The sequence below is a fragment of the Periplaneta americana genome, chromosome 9, assembly GCF_040183065.1.
Source record: "Periplaneta americana isolate PAMFEO1 chromosome 9, P.americana_PAMFEO1_priV1, whole genome shotgun sequence".
Lineage (NCBI taxonomy): Eukaryota > Metazoa > Arthropoda > Insecta > Blattodea > Blattidae > Periplaneta > Periplaneta americana.
Genome location: NC_091125.1, coordinates 64,904,750 through 64,927,973, shown reverse-complemented (window position 1 = coordinate 64,927,973; position 23,224 = coordinate 64,904,750). Strand labels below are relative to the sequence as shown.

General features: G+C 35.5%; 1 protein-coding gene across 5 annotated transcripts in view; it reads left to right on the top strand.

The window, feature by feature from the left end:
* The window catches only part of LOC138706035 (facilitated trehalose transporter Tret1-like), a 47,399-nt gene that overhangs the window by 12,982 nt on the left and 11,193 nt on the right, over positions 1–23,224 (top strand). For 2 of the 5 annotated variants that reach the window (XM_069834932.1, XM_069834930.1), the window contains one exon: positions 15,286–18,425. The exons of 2 other annotated variants lie outside the window; for them this stretch is intronic. In XM_069834932.1, coding sequence (XP_069691033.1) covers positions 15,294–16,622 — 1,329 coding nt within the window. In that variant the 5' untranslated portion in view covers positions 15,286–15,293 and the 3' untranslated portion in view covers positions 16,623–18,425. Of the gene's footprint in view, positions 1–11,935; positions 12,987–15,285; positions 18,426–23,224 lie in introns of those variants that run through there. One more of the 5 variants, XR_011333879.1, reaches the window with a different exon arrangement.

The following is a 23,224-nucleotide window of genomic DNA, read 5'->3' as shown; positions in this document are numbered from 1 at the left end:
CCTGACACAGATGTTAATATGAATTTATGAGGGGGGATAACTTTCCAACAGGGGGAAATCCTCTCATCCCCCTCGTTAATTTGCACCCTGCTTGTTCCAACAATAAAGGAACTGAATGCAGAATTGAACAATACCGATACTTCAAAGTGCGGCAGGGAATATCTGAGGACACTCATATAACGACTAGGGTTCAGGAGGAAAATAAATGTGTCTCTAGAAGAAAATGTCTAATTGAAAAGCCCGAAATCGCATCCTGGCGTGCTAAATACCACTCAATTCGCAGATATCGTGAACAGAAAATAAATATTGTTTATTTGGATGAAACATACGTAAATGCTTCCCATAATATCAATTATTGTTGGCAATCTGAAAATGAAGTGGGAGCAACAAAGCGTTCATTATAAGTCCGGAACATCGCTCAGAAAGCTCCAATAGACACAGCTTCTGAATCGGATTCACAGTTGGAGTCCGACTAGTGTAGCCCGGTCTAGCGAGCTGCTCGTATAGTGATGACATCTTCCCCTCCATGGCCACGTGAGTATTGGTCTTTTTGCAGTTGGTCGAGCTATAGCAACCGACCGCGCGTATTATGGCTCTCGGTCGGTCGTTCTTAATGAAATGCAGAACTCTAGATATTATGCTAGGGACTGGATTAATCTTGCCCAGGATAGGAACCGATGGCGGACTTATGTGAGGGTGACAATGAACCTTTGGGTTCTCTAAAAGCCATTTGTAATTTGGTTATCCACTGTATAATGACGAATGCTATGAAGTAATTTTGTAGAAGCTAATTAAGTCCTCAAGGATGAACCTTAAATTACAAATATAAAGAAGGGATTTTCCTAAACCAAACCATACAAAGCTTAAGAGTATATCCAGGACTGCAAAACAGAAAGTCAAGTCATTTATGAGGTGCTTCGTGTTTGTTTGTGGGGAAGTGGCTCAGTCAGTAGTCGACCATCAGTATCACCGATGAGTCATTCCACGTCAGACCGGACACATTTTTGACCTCATGGTTTTAGAATTGTTTGAAATTTTTTTTATACTTTCTAAGGGTAAAATTAAGAGACCCATATTTTTTTGTTGGCCCCAATTCTAATTATTTTGAGATATATACAGCATCAAAATTATTGAAAAATTTCGCACATTGACATATATAAATATACGTTTCTCCCATTACGTGTATCGTATGAAATCGAGGTTAGTCTCATTTGGAAGGTTAAATATATGGTTTTTAGCCTGAGTATATTCACTTTCCATTTTTATGTATTCACAGTACTTTATGCCATAATAATTATATAAATCTTGATATTCATAATGTTCGGACACTTAGAATACCATTTTTAAGTTATCACCGTGTTCTCCATTTAATTATCCGTAAGTAAGCCATATTTCATAGTGGGAAAGCAATAAATGACTGAGTAAAAAAATACTAAACAAATACGCGCACAGAGCTCTGCTGCGCTAATTTTAATCCCTTGCAGCACCACGCCGCCACACGGTTAAACTGCCTATCCTGTGATAAACTGTCAATTGTGCCTTTGTCTGTTATCACCACACTGGCGACAGCCCTCATATTTGTTTACGTCTGAGAAACTTAACTGGGATATATAATACTTAAACTAGGTCCAAGGCAGAATGAATTCTCTTCAGCTTGTTCCAAGATTTTCAAACGTTCAGGCATTAATAAAACAGTGTGTATGGCGTAGTTTCTGTTATTGTTTTTAGTTGTGCAATTAGTGTGTAGCCTAATCACAATGAGTAATGTAACACAACCTAGACATTATCAGTGTTTTAATCCTTTCAAAATAAGCAACCACAGTCGTAGGTTTAAGAAAGGGAAATTAAGGTGCATGACTTTCAACATGCTTAAAAAATTGAACATGCAACACATTAAGTTGTCATACAATCTTAGGATTTGTGAAAATTGTCGTAAGAAAATTTCGTTAATGTCAGATGTTGGTGAATCAAGTGCCGTTCAAACCAGCAATGTTGAATCTTAGCCGGTTCTAGTGTCCAGAACATTGAACAAGAACAGGCAATTCGGAAACTGATAAATGTAGTGCGTCAAGTAATTCAGAGGTGTCAGTGACGGACATTGGTAAGAATGGAAGTTTGGTGTCAATGGGGGAAACACCAATTAAGAAGAAGAAATTATCGCAGAAGAGGTAGCCCCAACAGAAATATCAGAAAATAAAATAAACGCTTAAGGAAAAGATTTTTCGCGTTGAGAAAAAGGAAGTAGAAACAACACCAGATGAGAAGAGTAGCAGTGACATAATGAATAAGCTAGCAGAGTGTTTCAGGAACACTATTCACAGAAAACTTAAAATTCATATTTTAACTATATTTGAGGACTGGTCATACAGTAAAATTAGGGAACACTTTGTCTATGTATGCTCATTGCTCATCATGAGATTGAGAATGTAAAGTTGTTAATTGATGGTGGAAAACTTGCGAAATTGACAGCCACTGAGAAATTACAAAGATCTGATTTCACAGATTGTATGTAACCCTGCATCCCCTGATTGTTATTTCAGAAAGTGTAAAAATTGTCCATCAACAGCAGACTTAATTCAATATTTACAGGAAGCATTTCAAACAGAAATGATAGATGTAGTCAGTTACAAACAATGGGTAACTATTGACCGAACCAATTTAGAAGTGTTGCATTCTTTAGTAGACGAATTTTTAGATAAACTTTCGACCAAGTTAGAAGCGCTAGCTCTTCACGCAATCGTTTAGCAGCAAGCTGCGTTTCTGGTGGAAAAGAAAGAAGCTCTCCAGGACGGTGAACGCTTTGTAATTTGTGACTTTTCCAAAAATTATGCCTGCGTGATTCAAGACTCAGTACAGGGTGTTCATTGGAATAAAAATCAGGTCACACTCCATCCCTTTGTAATTTATTTTAAAGACAGAAGTGAATTAAAACATAAAAACTTTGTACCAATTTCAGAGTGTCTTAAACACGTAACAAATGCTGTCCAACTTTTCGAAAGACAATTAATACGGTTTCTGAAGAACGAAATAGGAAATATAAAAAGAGTTATTTATTTTTCTGATGGGGCTAGTGCCCAATACAAAAACTGAAAAAAATTGTAAATCTGTGTTTTCACGAAGAAGATTTTGGCGTAAGTGCTGAATGGCATTTTTTTTTTTTTTTTTGGAACTTCGCATGGGAAGGGCCCTTGTGATGGGATTGGCGGCACCACTAAAAGACTAGCAACAACAGCAAGTTTTCAGCCACATCAGGACCCCATTACGACACCAAGAAAATTGTTTGAGTGGACTGAAAAGAATATTAGTGGAATTCATTTCCTATTTTTCACCAAAGATGAACAAAAAAATGAATGTGACTTACTGCAGTCTCGATATGAGAGGGCAAAAGCAGTAAGTGACACAAGAGCACTACATGCTTTCATAACGATCTCAAAATCTGAAGCACTAGTTAAAGATTATTCTTTGTCCCACGAAAGTAAACGTGTATTTATCTGAGTTGCTTAAAAGCATGTTTCAGTTATCCAATCCGGTTGACTTGTTTTGTGTGTTTTAAGTTAGTTTTGTGGAATTTTACGTTAATAATTTTGTTCCAAAAGTGTATAAATATTTCGTAAGTTGACTTTATGGTGTATAACATACTGACACTGTGTGTACACACGTATCCATACATAGCGACGCGGTCTTGCAGTGACGCTCCTACTCAACAGCGTGCGCCCGGCTGGGTAAGTTAATTTATTGCAAATTCATTTATATATATCCCATTCTGAAATTTTGTACGCATATAGTTGAGAAACTAAGGAATGCAGTGATATTTTTTATATTTCGAAAAAGGTTTCCGAACTTAAAAAAAGGCTTTTTAAAAATATATTTTCGAGAAAAAAATACAACATAAATTTTTATGTAATTGAAGGCCAGATGTGCTAAAAGTATATCTTATGAGCTTTAATATGAGCCAATTTGAATAAATTGCGTTAATTAGTAACGGAGATATTACCGTTTATATATAACAGTGCGCGCTCTATTACACAAATTTTGAATTTAAATACTTTTCGAAAGAATCAAGTTTTATGAAAATAAAACTATACGTATACTTTATTTTTGTTCTTTCAATCGAATAAAAAAGTTTGACAGAAATAAAATTAATAATACCAACTCCTTGGAAAAGAAGTCAAGTAAAACAGGACAACAAAAAAGAAATTTATAAAGTTAATTTGTTACAACAAGAGAGCATCAAGTATTTATATCAGAGAAGGTTAGATAATTTATTTACAGAAATGCCTGTCAGTAATAATATCAATTTGGAATGGGAAACACTAAAGAAGGTAATACTCCAAGCAGCAGAAGAAGCTCTTGGAAAGAGAATCAAAAGACATAAAAAAAGAGGATTAAGAATATGGAATCAAGAGTTTGCAGACATAATTAAAAACAAGAAGGACGCATATTTACGATATTTACAAGACAAATCCATAGAGAATAGAACTGAATATAAAAGGAGATGTGCAATTGCTAAGAGAGAAGTAAGAAGGATACATAGAAAAAGTTGGGAAACATATGTAAATGAATTAGAATGTGATTTTCATGGAGCCCAAAAGTATGCATATAAAGTCCTAAAAATGATAAATTCTGAGGAAAAAGATAAAATACAATTGAATCCAATTATAGAAAGTGAATGGCTGGAATTTTACAAAGAATTATGGACTCAACCCGATCAAGAAGATGTCTACATAAATACTGAGGAAGCACATATAGACTATATAACAATGGATGAGATGATAGAAGTAATAAAGAGTAGTAAAAATAAAAAATGTCCTGGTATTGATAATATTAATATTGAACTGATAAAGTATGCGACACCAGCTGTATTATATCGCCTTCTTAATTTAATAAATATATGTTGGAGTCACGGATACATTCCAGAAGAATGGAAAACTGCTGTCATTGTACCAATCTTCAAAAGAGGTGGAAGAAGCAATTGCAATAACTATAGAGGTATTAGTTTACTGGGTACTTGTTATAAGATATATGCAAAATTAATAACAAGAAGATTAAATAAAATTACAGAAGTATTGTTAAAAAACGAACAACATGGATTCCGGAAAGGACGATCAACAACAGATTGTATCTTCACCATAAACCAGATAATTGAAAAAAGAAGAGAATATAACTTAGAAACACACTTATTATTCATCGATTATGAGAAGGCTTTTGATAGAGTGAATAGATCAAAATTATGGAAAATAATGGAGAAAAGAGGATACCCACAACATCTGATAAGAATATTACGTAGCATGTATCTTAATACCAATATTTGCATTGACAAAGGGAAAGGTCCAGGTAAATTAACAACAGAAGTTAATGGAGGTGTTAGACAAGGGTGCCCACTATCACCCACTTTATTTAATATATATCTTAACGAAGCCATTGATGACTGGCTGAATATTTTAAACTGTGATTTTATCTTAGATGAAACACCTGTAAATTGCCTACTTTTTGCAGACGACCAAGTGGTGATTGCTGATACAGAATACAACCTCCAAAGTGCAGCTTATAAACTGAGTCAAATAACCAAAGGCTATAATTTAAAAATATCACACACTAAAACAAAAACAATGGCTTTCATAGGGACCCAGCATAAAAGGTCGAAAATAGTTATTGACTCCAAAATTATTGAGCAAGTTAGTAACTTTAAATATTTAGGATGCAACATTTCTTATATGGAAAAAAGAGATATGGAAGAAAAGATGCATAGATTTTAAGGTATATGTGGAACAATTAGACGGAGCTTAGGAAAAAGAACAACGAAAGAAACACAGTTAAAACTCTACAAAACAGTAGCCCTACCAGTACTACTTTACGGAGCAGAGACTTGGACCTTAACAGAAAGAGACAAAAGACGACTAGAAGCCTCAGAAATGAAATTCCTAGGATCAGTGGCGGGATATTCTTTATTACAACACAAGAGGAATGAAGATATCAGAAAAGAATTAGGGATAGAGGGAATAACACAAAAGTTAACAAATCACAGAAATAGGTGGATGGAACATCTAGAAAGGATGGAGGATCACCGAATCCCCAAGAAAGCTTTCCAGTATGCTCCAAGAGGAAGGAGAAATGTTGGTCGTCCTAGGTTTCGTTGGAGAGAACAATTCTAATGGGGACGGAACGGGCCTACCGGCTCAACCCGTGATGTTGATGATGATGATGAAATAAAAAACATCAAGGTTAAATTTCCTTTAAATTTGTCCGGTTTGACGTGGAATGACTCCGATAGATTAATTCTGAAACCCGAAGTGAAAAAAAAAATTCTGGTTAGTGCTTACATGTTGAATAACTTATTAGAGAAGTGTAACATCACCAAACAGAACTGCTATTAGTAATCATGTTCTTCTTTTTTTTTTTTTTTTTTTTCGTACGTTTACTTCAGTAAGTTAGGCGCAGGCATTTACTGTAACTATGTTAATTGTTAATTGATTTATTACCATTCAGAAAATTCTTCTTCACTAGAGATCGTGCCTTTTCATTAAATTAAATGTTACAGGATAGAACCTGAAGATCTTTGTTTTATAGCTGTCCATATTAATGATTTGTTTGTTTAGTCAACTGTTCGAAGACAGTTCTGAACCTCACAAGTGATACCAACAAGGCACCACTTATGAGAACTAGGCCAGGAGATAATGGGGTAGGATGGTCAGTTTTTTTCTCCTCCGTTGCATACATCGCCGACTAGCTACATATTACTCTAGTCAGACTTCAGATGCATACAAACGAATTGTTCTTCCTCTGATACATATCGTCAAGCAAGATGTACTGCCTGATAATAATAGATGTACACTTAACTGAAAAAAGAATGGGCCGACTTTTGGTCGATAGAAATGCCAAGTTCTATCGCGCGGTTCACTCGTGTAAACGCACTGCACTTCAAGGCTCTACTGTGGTATCTCTTCATTGAAAGTCGTCCGTCTACAATATAGTCAACCTTACGAGCTGTGTGCGGCCCAGTGGTAAGATGTCTGACATTCGTATCAGAAGTTGTAAGTTCGCCTCCCGGTACGGTAAAATAATGTTTTTATTTTAGTTTTTAATTTATTCTTGTCTGTGCAAGTAAAGCGATAGGTTTGGAAGTAAGTATATGATTATGTCTCGCGACCAGAATATTGTACGAAATGGAAACATAAAAATTGGAGATTTATCTTTCGAAGATGTAGAAAAATTCAAATATCTTGGAGCAACAGTAACAAATATAAATTACACTTGCGAGGAAATTAAATGCAGAATAAATATGGGGAATGCCTGTTATTATTCGGTTGAGAAGCTTTTGTCATCTATTCTGCTGTCAAAAAATGTGAAAGTTAGAATTTATAAAACAGTTATATTACCGGGTGTTCTGTATGGTTGTGAAACTTGGACTCTCACTTTGAGAGAGGAACAGAGATTAACGGTATTTGGGAATAAGTTGCTTAGGAAAATATTTGGGGCTAAGAGGGATGAAGTTACAGGAGAATGGAGAACGTTACATAACGCGGAACTACACGCATTGTATTCTTCTCCTGACATAATTACGAACATTACATCCAGACGTTTGAGATGTGCAGGGCATGTAGCACGTATGGGCGAACCCAGAAATGCATATAGAGTGTTAGTTGGGAGATCGGAGGGAAAAATAACTTTGGGAGGCCGAGACTTAGATAAAATGGATTTGAGGGAGGTGGTATATATGATGATAAAGAGTGAATTAATCTTGCACAGGATAGGGACCGATGGCGGTCTTATGTGAGGGCGGCAGTGAAACTTCGGGTTCCATAAAAGCCATTTATAAGTAAGTAGTTAATTTATTAGTTTAAATGTGAAATGATATTTGTTCATAAACTTCGTTATGCCTGTCTTGTAAAAATATTATTGCTCATCATCTGTGGGCTATTAATAGGCGAGAACTGACCTGTATAAACAAAAATACCTGTTTCATATCCTAAAAAATCGGACGCATATGAAACATGAATAAATAATTAAATAAACAAGAAACAAAAAATTTGTTAATATATTACCAAAAAAAATGCCTGTGGAATATTTATTATTATTTTTGCATTGATTTCCGTTAAATATACTAATTTTGAATAGTGATGTTGTTGCATTTTGAATATAAATGTATTTAAGTAGTTTAATATAATAAAATATTGATTTGTGGTGTCAGTGGGGACTAGTATCTCGTCCACAAACCACCTGAGTCAACAACTGCCCTCATTCTGCTCGGCATGGAGTCCACAAGATTATGGAACAGGTCTAAATTCATAGCCACCTCCTCCCACGTATCTAGAACTCTGTCCCTCCAATTCGGGCGTCGGAAACTGCACACCAAAATTTTCTACCTGGATTATGGTCATATGGAAACTGCACACCAACATGTTTTCTACCTGCTTTGCCGATACTACACATAGTTTTAATTTATCAAAGTCTTTTAATTTTGTTCGAAATGGAGCGTTTGTTTACATCTGAAAGTGAATGCGGAATTTTAATGCTGGTGTATGAGGATTGTATGTTTTATAAACCCAAAGAATTGAAAAACTTCACTACATCTATGGTAGTAATAGACTTTGAACTAGCTATACATGCTGCAGTGGTGAAACTTGGGAATAAGTTACTATTACACTCGTAGGTTACCGCTTCCATCTTGCGCAAGCATGGTGGCGTAAAATAACAGGGTGTAGGACTGGCGAAGGAGTACAAAGAAGACAGTGAGATAGGACAGTGGCTCAGGATGGTTTTTGGCACAACGTATTTGAATCCAGAGGAAGTCGGGAATTTCTTCGCTATGGAACTGGTTGAGGTAAAACTGATAGCCTATTAGACTTGAGAAATTTGTAGATTACTTACTAGAAACGTGCATCTCCGAAGATGCAATTTTCCCTCCTACTGTAGGGGCAGCCATGACTGCATCGACCTCTCGCACAACAAATGGCTGTGAATCATTTCACAAGCATTTTATTTCCAGTTTTTACAGCAGTCATCCTTCATTGTATAAATTCGTGAATCAACTTTTGGACATACAAATTGAGACTTATATTAAACTGCAAAGCAATGAAGGAAGAAAGCAAGCGAAGTTTCAATGTAAAGTCAGCCAAATGCAAAAGAAATATATATTTTAAATTGTGCAGTTTCCGGGTAGAATTAGTAAAACCCTTGTGAATCAGTGTGCAGTATCCGGATAGGATTAGTGGGTCCCTCGAAAAGCGGTGTGCTGTTTCCGGATCAAAGTGTGCAGTTTCCGCCTACCCTCTCAATTCGTCAGCTGTCCGAACGGATGGTTGTTCTGCCCAATTAGAGAGTAGGATCCGTTTGAGTGTAGCCCACAAATTTTCAATCGGAGTCATATCTGGTGATTTTGGAGGCCAGTCGACCAGGTCGACATCAGGTCTCCTCGTAAACCTGCTTTGAATCCGGTTGGCGGTGTGCTGGAAGAAAAGTGTTCCTTCTGGATATCGTTCTCGGGCGGAAGGGGTCATTACATTTGCCAAAATGTCTTCGTAGACTTCTGCCGTAAACCGACCGTGGATTCGTTTCAGAAATCTTGCCCCATCATATGACATCCACCCCCAACACGCGACCCTCACGCAACCCGACTTTTTAATTCATCTCACGTTGCGTTCTTCGTATCGGTGGGCATTCATATAATGAACTAGGGCAGTACTATCGTTGCTATTGTAGACAATTACCTCGTCGGAGAAAATGACATTTCTCCAATCGAAGTCCTGTCAGAGAGTAGCATACGCTAGCTAGACGGTCGACAACATGCTCCATCGACAAATGTTCTCTCCTTACAGCTCGACGACACCGTATGCCACGCTCTCTAAAAGTCTCCTCACGGGGTGTGGGGAACTTGGAAAGTTGAACGCCATCTTGAGTTGAGAGACAGTTCTAAAGGGGTGCATCTCAACTTCCCTCAATAACATGGCGTTCTCTTCCCTTGTAGAGATGCACGGCCGACCAGGAATGGGACGATTCACAACTTCACCATTCCCGATAAAAAATTTAGCCCACCGCTTAGCAGTTGAAAACGGGACGCCAATCTCTCTGGCCGCCATCGACGCAGAATAACGACCCATTCATTTTCCCGTTAAGTGTACATATCAGTCAGAACCTCAATCAGAGGATATTAATGATTTAATGTATATTATCTTTAAACAACAATCTAGACTTTGGAATACATATTTGTTCCACAATTTCTCAGCAGTTTTAATACAATTAGATTTTTCAGTAGAATGAATCTTCTCATCTTTTATATATCGACCATTTTTCTTCTGATACACCGCCTATTTGTCTGTCTATGTAAAATATTTTTTTTTCCTACTTTATTCGTTAAAACTTTTTCTCCTAACATATTCACGTGTCCACACCTGTGGAATAACGGTCAGCGCGTCTGGCTGTGAAACCAGGTGGCCAGGGTTAGAATCCCGGTCGGGGCAAGTTACCTGGTTGAGGTTTTTTCCGGGGTTTTCCCTCAACCCAATACGAGCAAATGCTGGGTAACTTTCGGTGCTGGACCCGGACTCATTTCACCGGCATTGTCACCTTCATATCATTCAGATGCTAAATAACCTAGATGTTGATACAGCGTCGTAAAATAACCCAATAAAATAAATAACATATTCACGTATCCACATAGACAAGCAGCTTATGTAACCCGTTGAATTCCAAACCCTCTCTGTTATCCTAAACTTTCCTAATGGCATATTCTAGAGAAAAGTTAAAAGGTAAAGGTGATAGTGCATCTCCTTGCTTTAGCCCGCAGTGAATTGGAAAAGCATCCGACAGAAACTGCCCTATACGGACTCTGCTGGACGTTTCACTGAGAAACATTTTAATTAATCGGAATACCAAATTCAATAAGAATATTATATAAAATTTCTCTCTTAACCGAGTCATATATACTGTATGTACTGTACCCTTATATTCCCATTTTTCTCAAATATCTATCCAATACAAAAAATCTAATCAATATTTGATCTATTACGCCTGAAACTACACTGTTGATCCCCAATAATTTCATCTACGTATGGAGTTAATATGCTCGAAAGAATATTTGATAAAATTTTGTACGACGTCAACAAACCTGATATTCCTCGAAAGTTACAACAGTTAGTTTTTCCCCCCGTCTTAAAGATAGGTACAATTATGGACTCTTAAAAATATTTATGAAATTTTTGTTAAGAATTATCTTGACAAATGTGTACAAACTTATACACAGTTCCCTGACTTAATTTTGTTGGTAATGTCAGGGAAAACATGTTTCTTTATGCAATTGTCAAGTTTTATTTATCACAAAGACTTCATAACCATGTTACGAATAAGTACTGTATAACTTATGATTGTTAAATGACAGTCCGTAGAAATAGCGTACAGCCATTATTATTTTTCCAGGAGAAAGACAAGTTTTCAGTTAAAACCGAAGGTCAATTTTCTTCACACACACACGCACGCACGCACGCACACACACACACACACACACACACACACACACATATATATATATATATATATATATATAAAAGATCACCTTTTGAATGCGGATTTGATCCCAAATCAAGAGCTCGATTACCATTCTCACTACGATTCTTCTTAATTTATATACAGACTTTAGTATGTAAATTAGCTAACTTTAGAACACAAAGTCGTGCCTCGAAGTTTACTTGTTTTCAGATATTGGAGAAATAAACTTTCAAACTCTCAGAATTTGGAGCTGTGGCTCATGGTTTGTATGCTTTCTGGTAATGGAGGTATAATTACCTATTTAAGAACTTATTTACGACTGATAATTGTCTTGCTTTCAGGTTTTGAAGATATAAACTTAAAACTTTAATAGCATAGAATTGTAACCTTGAAATACTGATGACATCATCTTTAAGATTACGGAGGTGTGACTCATGCTTTCTTTTGATTTCAGATATTGGACACATAACTCTTCTGACTTGAAGAAAATGTATTGTGACTCAAAGTTTTCATATTTTCAGATATTGGAGATATAAATTAATCATATTTAAGAACACGGAGTTGTGACTTATAGTTCACTTACCTTACGATACTGGAGACATAAACTTAAAAACTTTAGGAGTACTAATTAGTGGCAGTTTGCTTACTTTCAAATATTTCAGACGAACTGGTCAGCTTAAAGAACATTTAGACTAGTTTTCTCATACTTTATATAATTTCAGACATTTGTGAAATAAACTTATTAAATTTAAGGATTCAGATTTATGAATCATTGTTTAGTTATTTTCACATATTAGACACGTACGTATAGTGTAGGCCTATGTCTGGACTATAAGCAAATTTAACACAGGAAGCTCGGCGAGTTTCATTAACTAACGTTTTTAAAAAATAGAATTTATAGAAATTATAGTTGGATGTTTTCAGTAATTGTGTAACAAATCGTAAATATTAATTATGGAATAAAATAAATCAGATACATAGAAAACTCTTTATGTTTTCTTTAATTTACACTTAGTTTGTGCTATCTTTTACAAGGACTAACTTATTAGAATTTTAAAATATTACAGTACGCGCCAGCGTGCTTAGGCCTACATTTTATGTCTAGCGCAGGCTGCAGTTAAACGTTATTTAACATCAAACAATTTGTTATTCATTGTTTTCTTACCTTGAGAAAAAACTTATAACAATATTAGTTGTAGTTCTTTTTATTACGGAGAAGGGCCCGAAGGCTTGCTTCGCAGCCTGAGGCAGCAGTTGTAATAATAGTAGACCTAATTAAAGTAGTAGCATTTTGATTATCGACGATTTTAATTACAGAGGTTATTCAGAATCCTTATTATACTTGAGCGAGAAATGGCCGACAATTTCTTTCAGGAATATAGTTATTTTAAGTGCTGTAAATCTACGACACAGGACCCATAGCTTTATTCCGTACAGAGGAATCCATGCTAAATATTCTACCCTTTAAAATCCATAGCAATCACCTGGGAATGAATCCAAGAAGATCAAATCCAACATATAGTATCATACCCTCAGATTACCGAGGACGATTCACGATACAATACTTGCTAACTTTAATAAAACAGAATCATAGTTTACTTATTCGCAGATAATGGAAACATAATCTCATATAACCTTAAGAGCACAAATTTGTGTTAGTATGTATGTATGTATGTAAGTATGTATGTATGTAAGTATGTATGTATGTATGTATGTATGTATGTATGTATGTATGTATGTATGTATGTATGTATGTATGTATGTATATGTATGTTCGCTATAATATACATAAACATATATGTAAGTATGCATGCATGAATGTATAGAAATATGTGTGTATGTATGTATGTATGTATGCATGTATGCATGCATGTATGTATATATTTATGTATGTACTCGTATGGTTGTATGTATGTATGTACACTAGGTACCAAAAAGCAATTGGGCACTGTTTTTGTCCCTTTAGAACCTCGTGGTACCACCTCTTGTAGCTATAACAGCAGCCACCCTGTCAGGTATGCTCTCCCCTAGTTTGTGTAGGATATCCACTGGAATGCGTCGCCATTCCTCTTGCAACATGGCACTCAGTTGGACAATGGAAGTTGGCCCCATGTTTCGGCGGCTACTATGCAGTGGTATGCAGACAATAATGTTCACCGGTTGGACTGGCCTGCACAGAGTCCTGATCTCAATCCCATTGAGCACCTTTGGATCATCTTTGGGATGAATTGGACCGGCGATTGAGGTCTCGGGAGATGCGGCCAACTTCTGTTGTCCAACTGAGTGCCATGTTGCAAGAGGAATGGCGACGCATTCCAGTGGATATCCTACACAAACTAGTGGAGAGCATGCCTGACAGGGTGGCTGCTGGTATAGCAACAAGAGGTGGTACCACGAGGTTCTAAAGGGGTAAAAACAGTGCCCAATTACTTTGTGGTAGATAGTGTATGTATGTATGTATGTATGTATGTATGTATGTATGTATGTATGTATGTATGTATGTATGTATGTATGTATGTATGTATGTATGTATGTATGTATGTATGTATGTATGTATGTATGTATGTATGTATGTATGTATGATGTATGCATGTATGTAGAAAATCAGTAAGGAGTTATGACATAAATACTAAACTGTTAAAATATGCGTTAAAGCTTTTTAAAATCCGACTAAGACTACATAAAGAAATGCTGAAAAAAAAAAACAATGCCTTATGAATGGTGAGCGTTGATATTTAGTCTTGTTATTTTGTCTTTTCATAAATAAATGCAGCCTGGTATTAAAAACAAGAAACAAATGTCATCAACGTTATTAATGCAACCAAATTACCGTATTTTATTTTTTTAATACTTCTTAATGGGCAAAGAATGTTACAAGGGCTTTGCAAATGTATTCTTCATACTTACTTCCGCACAGGAGTTTTAGTTGGAGAGCAGAATCGCTATAATATTGATCATTGCGTGAACGTCTTTCTGGCCAATTGGCTACAATTCAAACTACTTAATCGACGAAATCTTTACAGAATTGTTAACAGGTAAATTCAATATTTTTTTATTTTACGTGACAAAATAATACATGTTTTTAAATGGATGTAATTGAAAGAATAAAATACTAACAGTAAGTGTGAAGTATGGGTGCCTTGTGGCGAGACTTGCTAGGATTCGGATGATGATCTTGATGCCTGTATGAGGCTGTCTGAGTGGTGCCCCGATGACATTTGCAAATGGAATATGATAATGGAGACCGTTAGGGATCTTAGTTGTCACTGTGGCATCTCTGTGGCTGAAAACCACTGATAGGATTTCCCATTTTACTTACCATTGCATTCTGGAAATTGTAAGCATCAAGGATCTAAGTATCAGGAAGTGATGTATGTCCCATTCACACACAGAAAGGCGCAAGTCATTAAGAACAAGAAACTGCTTAAGGAGGATGTGCAGAATGATGCAGCTTGGCGTTTGGAGAATAAAGTTGCATCCAACAATATAGTTTATATTTTATATAATGTATTTACATAATTCAAAGATGCTTTCAATAAACTGATATTTCGCAGTGGTGCGACGATGGAATAATGAGATAATTGTACAGATCAAAGAGTCGTTTCTTATTGGAGAATATTTTGAAAATAATCTCTGTAATTTTGCGTGTAATCTGTTAAGAAAATGACAACGAATATTACAAAAAATCTTTGTACCTTTCTAAACGATATTTTAATGGCAAAATAGGATAAACTCAGTCTTAATCTCTCCCTAAGAAATAGAAAATATCTCTGTAACTCACAATATTCAGTCGCTTTGTTTCAGTAAATTTGATGGCCATTGTCTATGGAATGGTGGTGGCATGGACCTCTCCAACGATTCCTCTCTTGAAGCTAGGGGACCCTGCTGTCGGAGGAGAAGAGCTCACATCCGAACAGGAGACTTGGCTCGGCTCTATACCTCACTTGGCGGCGTTCGTCGTCTCACCGCTGTACAGTTACCTGAACCAGAACTCTGGACGCAAAACAACGGGATACCTCGCCGCAGCACCTCTCATTGTGGCCTGGATTCTTGTTATTTTCTCCAACTCGATCATCTATCTCTTTGTGGCGAGAGTAACTATGGGCTTCTCTCTAGCTGGGGCTAACATATTTGGCACTATGTATATCGGCGAGATTTCTCAGGACGATATCAGGGGAACGCTAGGAACGTTTCGTGGCATTTCTATCGACGCAGGCATTCTCTTCTGCTACTGTATCGGACCTTACATGTCTGTAAGGGATATGAGCATTGTAGCTATCACATTACCCATTTTGTTTATGTTAACATACATCTGGCTTCCAGAATCGCCGATGTATCTTCTCGGCAAAGGGAGATCAGAAGAGGCTTTGAAATCATATCTTTGGTTTCGTGGTGGTGATGCGCAACTTGCTGATGAGGAAATGAAAAAATTGAGTATGGTTGTACAGAACAACGTGAAAGTAAGTCTGAGAGACTTGCTTGCTGTTCGAGGAACTAGGAAGGCTCTCTTAATTGCCGTTGTATTCTGCATAGTGATGGTGTTATCAGGTATGAATGTTATTTTTAGCTACTGTACGAGGTTATTTGAGACATCTGGGAGCAGTTTGTCACCAGAAATATCCTCCATCATTGTAGCTAGTTTGAACCTTCTGGGTTCCATTACTGCTGGAATCTGTGCAGATCTTATAGGAAGGAGATTCATTCTGATCAGCACACAAATTTTACAAGCAGTTTCCCTTGGAGGTATGGGTATTTTTTTGTTTCTGGGAGAGTCAGGTATTGATGTTAGTGCTGTGAACATTATTCCAGTCATTTGTTTGTCTGTGTACTGCTTCTGTATCGTGGCAGGATTGGGAACAGTAGGGTACGTAGTATTTTCAGAAACGTTCCGTCCTGAGGCAAGAGGTGTTGCTATGAGTGTCATCGGTTTATGTGTCTGGATGTTAGGATTTTTATCCACTAAATTTCACAACAGTTTGGAGGAAGTATTAGGCTTGTATGGATGTTTCTGGCTCTATGCGGCCGTATCTCTGGCTGGATCTATTTTTACATATTTTCAACTACCAGAAACGAGAAATAGGAGTTTGGAATCAATTCTCCGTGAGCTCAATGGTGAACGAATAGACGATTTTAAAGGCTAACTCAGAAAGATTTTCTATAGGCTATATTTATTTCAGTCGTTGTGGTTTTGGTAATTGAGGGGCTTAGAACAAAAAGCAGGTAAGTGACGGAAACCTAGTTTTGAGGAAATTACAGTTAAAGTTCTACATGCAATGGAATATTATACACTCGTATGGTGAAATGATGCCCATATTGCAGCACTGCACAGTGTGATCACTTACCTGATTTTATCCCAAAGAAAAATCCTTTTGGGCTATCACAACATGCACTTAACTGATTTTTTTTAATAATGTCACTTACCTGCTTTTTGTTCTAAGCCCCTCAATTAATAATTTATTCCTATAGAATTGGATTCTATTATCATACAAAATATATATTATCCTGATTCATTATTGTGTACAATAGACAAGGACCGTTTATTCGATATTTACGTAGTGATTGCTGAATTTTTAAATTGATACTGTAAAGAACTTGCAGTTTGGTATTACAATATTATTCACAAAATGTATGATGGGATAAATGCTAGTTTACTCTAAAACTTATGATTCTTAGTTTGAGATTTATATTACCTATCTTTGTTTTCCCAAATACAAAAGTTAGATATGTTAAAATTAATCATAATTAAATTTTCGAGTAATTTTATATTAAATTGCTGTTACACTTTTAATATTGGAAAGTTTTCACTTTTATGTCGGAATACCTAATTTGTTTAGAAATATTATCAGACATTACATTGGAATGTGTGACAGTTTAAAATATACACTCTTTATATTTAAGACAGGAAAATGGATATAAGTACTTCGTTTTGTGGTAGACTAAACCATTCTTATGTATTAATACGAAATATTTTCCAAACAAAAGTAAACAAAATTCTGGAAGTTAAAAATTTATGTCAGATTATGAAATGTACAAAATAATTGATTCGATGATTGCAGAAAGGACGTGAGTCACATTTTTTTTATATAAAATTCAGTTATGAATAGATTCTGAATCTCTGTAGATATATTCACCTTCGTGCATAGAAAAGACCCCAACCTACGGAAATCTAAGGTTGAAAACATGAGATTGAATTTCTGGTTGAGTGCAGAAAGATCCGGATTCCAGGACTGCGGATCTTTCTGCACTCAAAAGTTGGTTCGCGAATCGCAAATATTTTGTTTCGTTGTTTTTTTTTGCAAATCTCATGGTGTAGGAGGTGTAAGTAACAGATATGCTAGATTTTAAATCTTAGTAACCATTTTATTCATTACGTCTACATTTAACCAGTTTGTCTATGAAAGTGAAAATAAAGAGTTGGCTACTGCCTATGAGTATATTGGTGGCTTGTCCTCCAGCACATCGATGGCTCAGAACCAGACTGTTTCAAGTCCATTTTACTATTATTTTTTCAGGCCTTATTGTCCATTCCTCGTCATCGTACCTCTTTCTATTCATCCTCTTTCATTGTGTCAGTTTGCCGCCTATGGAACTCCTTACCTCGTCATGTCAGGGATTGCCGAACGATTAATCAATTTAAATTAAGAATTAAGAATTACATACTTTTACATGAAACTGATTTGTGAGTGTTAGCCGATTTTTTATAGATTACTCTGTGTGTGTATATAAATTGTCATTTAGGCCTATCATAAAGTAGAATTAGGATATGAATTGTAAATAACTTAATTATGTATCATGTTTAGTTAATATTTCATTATAGCCCATGTAAGCTTGTTAATGTGCATGAAAATTATTTTTATTTTTAAGTACGACTTTCGTATTTTTGTCATTGTTTTATTATGTATTTTACTTCTGGTAGTGTGGCAGAGAAGGCCTCATGGCCTTAACTCTACCAGAATAAATAAATAAATAGGTAGATAGATGGATGGATGGATGGATGGATGAATAGATAGACAGAGATAGACAGAGATAGATAGATAGATAGATAGATAGATAGATAGATAGATAGATAGATAGATAGATAGATAGATAGATAGATAGATAGATAGATAGATAGATAGATAGATAGAAAGATAGATAGATAGATAGATAGATAGATAGATAGATAGATAGATAGATAGATAGATAGATAGATAGATAGATAGATAGATAGATAGATAGATAGATAGATAGATAGATAGATAGATAGATAGATAGATAGATAGATAGATAGATAGATAGATAGATAGATAGATAGATAGATAGATAGATAGATAGATAGATAGATAGATAGATAGATAGATAGATAGATAGATAGATAGATAGATAGATAGATAGATAGATAGATAGATAGATAGATAGATAGATAGATAGATAGATAGATAGATAGATAGATAGATAGATAGATAGATAGATAGATAGATAGATAGATAGATAGATAGATAGATAGATAGATAGATAGATAGATAGATAGATAGATAGATAGATAGATAGATAGATAGATAGATAGATAGATAGATAGATAGATAGATAGATAGATAGATAGATAGATAGATAGATAGATAGATAGATAGATAGATAGATAGATAGATAGATAGATAGATAGACATGTAGGTAGGTAGGTAGATACATAAATACATAGATACATAGATAAATAGATAAATAAATAAATCAATCAATCAATCAATAAATCAATAAATAAATAAATAAATAAATAAATACATTTTAAGCTCCTGACTTTCAAAGCTTCATTTAACAATAATAATAATAATAATAATAATAATAATAATAATAATAATAATAATAATAATAACTTAATAATAATAAAGGTGCGCCTGATAAGGCATTTGAGATCTTGTTTTAGGTCAGTTCTTAGCATATTCATTTAGCGTATTATTGTTATTCTGAAGAAACACACCTTCAAGACTAGTGTACGAGATGGTCAGAGAAACTTTCTACGTAGAAGACATCAGACTCCAAATACTACTGCAATCGACACAACCCTACAAAGACCTCCTAGAGAGAAGATAAGATAAACGCCGTACGATAGACCGCGACTTCTACGCCACAGGTGCTATGGTAGATAGGAACTGGACTAAAGAAAATCAGACTCATAGACATGCAATAACCCGCTTCGCGATACATGGTTGTCACCATAAGTTGTGCAAGACAAAAGGTTATCACGAACCGTGTGAAACAATAATAATTTGGAATAGCTTCACAGCAACCTTATGGAGTGGAATATTTACAATTTTTCATATAAGCAGACAAGAACTGGAACACAATGAAACACAGATTTCTTTCTTATAAAAAGTTGGACTTAAAACAGTTTGGTTCTCAGCCATCGACGTTTCACCTGTCTTTTTCTCAAAAACAAAATATTGCTTTGCCTGTGTGCCTTCCATATCCAGGCAATGCAGCTTCAATCAAAGTTCAAAATGTCCGATGTTCAGAAATAAGCTGTCTAAATGTCGAAAACTGCTGAAAATGAGGAATTCTGGAATGATATCTTCCGATGGCCTGCTGTAGAATGAAGATACAAAAATGTAGGATATTGTATTACAGAGACTTTGTTTAAATATTAACGTTTTAATGTAAAATCTGAAGAATGTTAGAAGGAACTTGAAATTTTTGTGCTTTCAGTAATAAAATAATAAAATATGTTAATTAATTTTGACACACATTAATAACTAAAAGCCACCGTCATAGCTCCACAGTGTGTAATTTAGAGAGTCTAGCAGGCCAAAAATAATTTCTCGAAAACTAATCGCTCAATTTGGTACGTAGCTTCAATTATTGACAGTGAGTAAGTTTTTAATAATGAAAATGAAAATAGCAACTAATTTTACAAAAAATTAAATTAGCAATATTGTAATAATTTCTTTTTTATTTGAGTCAAAAAATAAATTTATGTTCATAATGTGGAATGCACTTAAAATTGGAAGATTAAGACGAAGGAATATTGCTACATATCATACTCGTTCAGAAGTTAGATGCATTCCTATCAGAATCTGTATCCTCGTTGCTAGTCTCTCCTTCGTCAGCACCGAGTAATGTAGGCTTGGAGAGCAACTGCAGCACTTCTCTTGATATTATTTTCTTGATATGATTTTCTTTCCTTAATTTCCTTAAGCTGGTGATGTAAGGGTCCAAAGAAATAAGTAGCCCGAGCAAAATATTGGTATTAGTGTCATTTCTCGATGTTTTGCTTGTGAAGACTTTTCTGAAAAGTCTATCTTCATTGTTCGTTTCCTGGGCTTCCTCAGATAGTTTACAAGTAGGTATAACAGTGTGCTATGATCTTCCATCCATGAGCCAAGAGTCTGTGAAGGGTTGTAGGCATAAAATACTATTTGTACATGTATAAATACAATTTCCTTGTCTCTCTTGTATACATGCCAAATGCCCGTTTATCAATTACAAACCTACAAAAAAAGTTTCTAATATTGTATATGTAGACTAATTATTAGATTTATATGTATTCCCATAATATAAGTGGAAGTGACAACATCCCCGAAAAATTTTCTTGCGGTATTTCCATCGTTTTTATTGCGACTGCTTTACATTGGCATGTCAAAAAGTAGTTCCCTTTCCTGACTGAACCTATCCTATCTTTAATTGTTCGCACTAAATAATACGGTGGATATAAATTTAACTATTCAAGATTTTGCATTTTCCCTTATTTTTATATTGATTAGAGGTCAACTGTAGATCAGTAATCAAAGCGAGATCATTATTATGTGACATTGTTGGTCGTTCCTGCAAAACCAATTTTCACGTTTTCATTTTGTATAATTTTTCCAGTTTAATTTCTATAATTTTCCAGTTTTCTGGCGAGACACTATTAAGTGCACTATTCAGAAGTTTGCTCAGCTCGCACACCGGTAACCCTTTTAAGTTCTGTGAAATAATTTTTCTCTTCACCTGCGACAAAACTATTTCAATCGGGTTTAGGACAGAATGATAGAGTGCCCATATGAAGCCGTCATTTCATCTATTGCATATCTTCGCTTGCGTTCATATGGTAAAAGCTGTTCATCAATAATATGAAGTAGGACAGGTATTATCGGAACTGGGTGAGGTATGGTAATGTGGTGCTTTTTCATATAATCTGTTATTGCGTCTTTCTTTCAAGAGGTATTCGGTTTAGGGTTCAGGATTCAACTGTGATATGAGGCATTAGCACAAACGATCATTGATGGCTCTTGCAGACGTTTGAGGATAGAATTTTCAAACCAGTTTTCAAAAATGGTGGCGTTGATTGTACAGTGGTAGTCTGCAGACGCAACAACCATACTATTGTGAGTGATAAATAGTGCATCTTCAATGAATCCTTCCTGGCCACCACAATGAATAATTGAAGACCTCAGAGGTAAATAAATGATAACTCTCAAAATTGAGATTGGCAGTTTTCTGGTTGTTAACAGCCTATAAGCCACAGTATCTTTGATTTGGTTTAATAATTAAGTAAATATGTTAACAAATGATATAAAAATCCTCTTGTACTTGCAGTAAAAATTAAAATGTATGCAATTTGTATATGTGGATTTTCATTATTTACCTCCGAAGTCTTCAATTATTATTCTGTCTCCCTTTCTAGTCTGAAGCCGACACCACACAATTTTCAGAATCGTCCGACCGATTCTTCATTTGGCAAGTGTTGCTGTCATACCAAGCATCATCTATATATATATATATATATATATATATATATATATATATATAACCTATATATATCCTGTGTCTGACAATTCTGAATTTATTACAGATAAGAATACCTCCAAGCGATAATCTCATTGGTTCGACTCTAACTGGTCTTCTATCTACAGTCTGAAATGAAAACCCCATGCTATGTAACAATTTTTTATTTTAGTAGGTATTTTACGACGCTTTATCAACATCTTAGGTTATTTAGCGTCTGAATGAGATGAAGGTGATAATGCCAGTGAAATGAGTCCGGGCTCCAGCATCGAAAGTTATCCAGCATTTGCTCATATTAGGTTGAGGTAAAACCCCCTGAAAAAAACCTCAACCAGGTAACTTGCCCCGACCGGGAATCGAATTCGGGCCACCTGGTTTTGCGGCCAGACGCGCTAACCGTTACTCCACGTTATGTAACAATCTACAGCATTTAATGTTCAGCCACTATAAGGAAATTCATAATCAGTCCCTCCCGTTTTTTCCTGCATGATTTTGTAAGCGATTCCACTTCGGGCGACACCCCCTTCTTATAGCACCCATAAACTGTACGTCGAAGTAAATCGCGACCCTGTCGAACTGACACTTTTTTCTTGTCATTTTTTTCTTTGTTGGTATATTATAGCTATTTAGGCCCTACATCTTTAATTTCAGACTTTTTTTTATCGTAGTAAGTCCAACTCCCTTTGCTATCTTTGTTAATTCATCTATATTTCTTTATGATGATAAAGACTGGATTAATCTTGTCAAGATAGAGACCAATGGCGGGCTTATGATGATAGAGACTGGATTAATCTTGTCAGGATAGGGACCAATGGGGGCTTATGTGAGGGCGGCAATGAACCTCTGGGTTCCTTAAAAGCAAGTAAGTAAGTAAGTATGTAAGTAAGTAAGTAAGTAAGTAAGTAAGTAAGCAAGCAAGTAAGTAAGCAAGCAAGTAACCAGTTTTTTTAACGTGGTCATAGCAGCCCTTCCAGTTGTATTTCGTTGTGGAAGATAGTGAACATTT